Here is a 5,114-nt window from a genome sequence, read left to right as displayed (position 1 = left end):
AAGCAGCACCTCGGCGTGATGTGGGCCCTCCACCACCCCCACGTAGGGCCGGCTGCTCCGCTCCCGCTCCTTGGCGTCCTCCTCGAAAAGCACCTGGCCGCTGAGCTTGCTGAAGACGATGGTGTTCATGGTGGGGGGCTGGGGGCCGCCGTCGTGCTGGCCGCCGGCTCCGAGGTGCGGGGGCTCGCTGTGCGCTGCGGGGAGGCGGCAGCGGTGACCGGGCAGCCGCGCCGAACCGCCGAGACCCGCCCGGCACGGTCGGCAGGGGGGCAGCGCGGAGGCACCGGGCGCCGCCTGCCCACCCACGGGGGGGAGGCAGCCCGCCCCTCCCACGGCCCGGCCCGCTCCCACGGCCCCCCCCCCCCCAACCCCGGCCCGCTCCCTCGGCCCGGCCCGCTCCCACTCGCACCTCGCCGCCGGCCTCCGCCGCGCTCCTCGCTCCGTGTCGCAATAGTTCAGAGCGCGGGTTTTCTGTGGGTTTGGTGTTTCTCTCTCGCTTGCTCTCTCTCTCACTCCTTTTTTCTCCCCTTTTCCTCCCCCTCCCCTCCCCTGGAATGATTTTTCCCTTCCCCCTCCCCAAACGGGGAGGGAAACAAGTTGTTTTTAACGACCACCAAATGCGCAGAGCCGGCGCCCGGAGGCACAGTCGCCGCGCAGCCACTCACACTGTCGGGACCGCCGCTCCCCATCCCCGGGGGAAGTCACCGCCGGCGAGGGGACCCCAGCATCCCCAGCAAGGGCACGGGCCCCGCCCGGGCAGCGCGGCGTCGAGGGGCGGTGCGTCGAGGGGCGGTAGGAGTCCTGCCAGGGGCATCCGAGGGGACGGCAGTGCACGGCTGGGCAGTCCACCGTCTGTATGGGGGCGTCCCCCGGGGAAGGCGGCTGAGGACACCGGCTAGCGTCACGCTGGTCGCGGGAGAGACCCTCGTCGGGGACGCGGGGAGCAGCCGCAGCCCTGTGCCACTCATTAACGCCGGCGTTTAATGAAGCCATACCAGGAAACATCTCCCCCCACGCTTCTCCGTCTTCTCTTGTGTGTCGTCTCTACCCCCTTCTCCCCGCCCAAGGATTATAAATTAGCCCACAGCCCAAGCAGGGAGACAGCCTTTAGCATCCTCGGCGCGGCCAGCGCGCTCTCGCACAGATGCGATGCTCGGTAGCCGGAGATATCTGCCGGGGCCCCGTCCTGCTCCCACGGAAGTGCCCCGGCTCCCCCAGCCCCGTTGCTCCACACCCCCCGCACCCCGCGCCGCCCTCCAGCGCAGCAGCCCGGCCCGGGCCGCCGGGCTTAACATTTCGGTTTTCTGTGCGCAGAAACGGAGGAGATGGCCACAGTCAATATTTACAAGGATGTAATTCAGACGTTATTTGACCGCCGCGGGTGAACGGGGAGCAGCCGTCTGCGCCCGCGGGCCCGGCGGAATGTGCGCGGCGCGGACACCCCGTGAGCGCACCACGCGCGACCCCACGCTCTCCGTGGCACATCGCTGTCCCTGTCCTTGTCCCCGCAAGTGTGACCCCAAAGAACCTGAGTTGGCATAGCTCCTACCTCTTGTGTTCCCTCACCCCCTTCCATCACCCTGGCCTTGTCCCCACCCGTCTTCCCGGGCTGCAGAGGCCACCGCGAAGGGGTGCGCGGGTCTCCACGGGCTCTGCGCTGGAGCGGTGGGGACAGAGGGGGCAGGTACCTGCTGCACTCCGGTCCGAGAATTCCCCTCTCGCCCCCCGCTCCGGGCTCAGCCGCACCGTTTCTGCCCCACCGTGGGGTCTCTTCTGGGACTGACTCCCATCCCCGCACTCCTCCTCTTAGGGGCGTGACGTCACGGACTCTCTCTGCGACGTCACACAGCCACACGCAGTGGGGAAAGGGTCTTTGGAAGAGGGAGGCACCTTGGTGTCGGGAATCACCAACCCGACTGTAATTTCTCCATTTGCTGAAGGGAAGCAGGAGAGAGGGTGGAGAAGGGCAATGCACTAAAGAGGTTAGGGAGAAAAATTGCTGTCCCCAGGGTAGGAGAAAAAAACATGAAAAACTTGCTGCCAGTGCCCTGATGAGAAAACAAAAGGTAGAAAAAGGTGTAAATGACCACAGGAGTGCTTCTGTGCAGGCCACGTATCCCACACTTCTGACCTTTGGGCAAAGCCCTGGTAAGGCTGCCCCACAGTGCCCTGGCCAGAGCACTCAGAACCAGCTGGGGGAGAAGGGGTATAGGGGAGCACTGTCCTGTTAGTCTGTGCTAACATGCTGTTTAGTGGCTTCCTGCAAAACAAACAGCTCCAATCATCCCCAGCTGAACTGTTTATGAGCTGGGAAGTATTGTTATAATTACATCTCAGCAAAAGGAGTCTGAGAAAGTGACAGGTTTGATCAAAAACAAGGTCCTGAGGGTTCCTGCTCAATCCAGTGAAACAAGAAGGTGATCTCAATCGTTTGCAGCCTCAAGTGAAGTGTTTGCCCTGTTGTCTTCCCACTCTCCTCTCCTAGCATCTCTGGCACGGCAGGGGTGATCCCCTCTGGCAAGGCAGGAGCAGGCTCTAGTCTCCAGCTCATCAGAGGAGGTGCAGATGGGGCACAGTAGGTCCTGTGGGCCCAGCAGACTGAGGCAGCTTCTGGAGCAGTGGCAGCCTATGCACTGCAGGGTACTAAGCAAGTGCCCTTAGAAGCCCCTTCCCTCCTGCCTGTCCACCATGGTGGAATGGATGCTCATTCTCTGTGTGGTGGCTCAGGAGGATCTGGGAAGGCAAAGATAATCCTTCCCTATGTCTACTGATGATGGTGCTGCTTGGGCATGGGCTCAGGGGATCGTTGTCTGTGCTGGCAGGGTACATGGCTGTCCTCAAGGACATCTGTGGTCTCCAGGAGCATGGGACTGTGTGCTACTCACCTGCCTGCCCATGCAGAGCTGGGCAGGACACGGGCAGCCAGGGCAGCAGGTTGCTGAGGGCCTGGCAGATCCCACACCCATACCCAGAATAAATCACAGCAAAAAGAGCCGATGGCAGAAATCAGCATTTGGAAAGCGGCTCTGGAAAAAACCAAAAGTCTGTGTGGGGCAGGCGTTGCCAAACGCAGTGAGGCAGTGGCAGGAGCAGTTGGCACTGCGGTGCCTTACAAGCCTCTAAAGCAGTGAGATCTCCCAAATCATCACATGTAAATCTCACACACGCCCGCCCCCTCCATATTTTATTACTTAGATCACAGTTGAAAAGCTTAAATGAAAACAGCATTTCTATTTCCAGAGCTTGTTTAACATCGTGAATGTGATACAAACTGTGGGCTTCATGTTTTTAATTAAGGTTTCTTACCCGGCCATGCACGGAAAAAGAAGTCAATAGTTGCTAGCCGCATACCGCGGCCTGCAGCCGGCTCCCCTGAGGATGGTGCAGTGCCGACTGACAGAACCACTGTGGCTCCCATGCATCCCACAGAGGGGCGGGGGCCCTGGGGCGCAGCAGGAGTTCAGGCACCTGCCAGGCTGGAGCTGCAAGAATCTCACTGCTGTCCTTTCCAACACCCCTCTCCCAGCCCAAGCTTGCATGCCCAGCTTCAGACAGCTGGTAGGCCAGGTTAGCACGCCAGAAAGTGGCAGCAAGGCACATTTCCAAGGGATATCGTGCAGAAAGAGCCTAAAAGAGGTGCTTTGGGGCCCAGTGTGTCTCATTGGAAGAGCCAGGAAAAAATCAACTGTGCTGTCAAGCTGAGAGGAGAAATTGCTCCTGAGGCTGCAACTGATGGAGCTACTCAGTGCCAGGCCTGCTCCAGACAGCAGAGAAGCTGCAGCCCCAGCCCCACCGCCTGCAGTAAGCAGCTACCCTGCAGAGCCCCACTGGGGCTGGCTGTGAGCACCGCTCTGCCTCCTCTCCTTTCGCTGGCCATGAACAGAGGACAATCCAAAACCAGTTCATAGAATCATAGAATATGCGAGTTGGAAGTGACTTATCAGGTCACTGAGTCCAACTACTTGCCCTGTGCAGGACACCCCAATAATCACACCATGGGCCTGAGAGCACTGTCCAAATGCTTCTCGTACTCTGTCAGGCTTGGTGCTATGATCACTTCCCTGGAGATCCTGTTCCAGTGCTCAACCACCCTTTGGGTGAAGAACTTTTTCCTGATATCTAACCTAAACGTCCCCCAACTCAGCTTCAGTTCACTAGAGTCCCATCTATGCTCCTAAATACAGTCCTCAGTTTTGGTCTGCACTTCCAGTAAAATGTTGCTTTTTATCCCTTGCTTCATGCTCTGGTTATTTTTTAAATGCTTTCAGCAAACATTTCCTTAGCATTGCATTCTCACAGCTCCTCCCTCCAGCTGCAGATTCCTCCACATATATGTTTGAAATTCAAAGAATTTCCTCATGTCCCTGGTACGCTCTGCACTATGGCAGGCTGGGTGGCTAAATAACTGCAGCCGTGTAAGTTGATGGGCCTGAGAAATCAGGTAGGTGAAAATTTGGTTAGGATAATGCAGAATGGAGCACTATCTAAATAGCCGCACTCACAGGGAGAGCAGCTGCAGAGAGTTGTTGCCATCCCAGTCAGCAGTTGGATCAGTGCTGAGCAAAGTCCCGAGGCACATGTAGACAAGGATGAACCTGATTAACCAAGCTGGAGATTTTGTTGGATCAATGCCTAGAATAGCCACTGGTTTAGAGTAAGGGGGGCTGAGTGCTCCATCCTTGGAAGCAGTGAGGTCATCATACTGATCATACAAAATCTGAGAGGGGACATAATTATGTTGGGCTACTGGAAAGTAAAGGCAAGCTCTGAAGTTGCCACCTGATTACAGGCCTTTTTGCAGGCAAAGACCTGTGGAGGAATGAGTGTTGGAAGGTTTCTCAGCAGCAGTGAAGGACCACCTGAGAGAAGAAACGTGTATTTATTTCTTTTCTTTGTGGGTATTTGGTTTGGAGGAACTGGTAAGAAGATACTTTGAAATGGAATGATGTATACAGGAAACAAACACACCAACATTATCCGTGACTATTCTTAAAGCAGTTTTGGGGGCGGTGCTGCAGCAGGTAATATTGTTAAACTGCAGGGCCAAAGACTGTGGGGAGCTCTGTGAGCAAGGAGGGCAACAACAGCACGAAGGTGAAATGAGGAGCTTGTCA

General features: G+C 57.3%; 1 protein-coding gene across 1 annotated transcript in view; it reads right to left on the bottom strand.

Moving 5' to 3' along the window:
- Positions 1-993, bottom strand: part of MKX (mohawk homeobox) — a 49,330-nt gene extending 48,337 nt beyond the window's left edge. The window contains 4 exon segments of the mRNA XM_027889687.1: positions 2-194; positions 410-583; positions 586-660; positions 744-993. Coding sequence (XP_027745488.1) covers positions 2-194; positions 410-583; positions 586-660; positions 744-993 — 692 coding nt within the window.
- Positions 994-5,114: the final 4,121 nt, after the last annotated feature.

Source organism: Empidonax traillii, unplaced genomic scaffold (genome assembly GCF_003031625.1).
Source record: "Empidonax traillii isolate 1590-97213 ecotype Southwest subspecies unplaced genomic scaffold, ASM303162v1 scaffold270:size1067046, whole genome shotgun sequence".
Classification (NCBI taxonomy): Eukaryota; Metazoa; Chordata; class Aves; order Passeriformes; family Tyrannidae; genus Empidonax; species Empidonax traillii.
The sequence above is the reverse complement of the archived record's forward strand: the minus strand, read 5'-3'. Positions and strand labels throughout refer to the sequence as shown.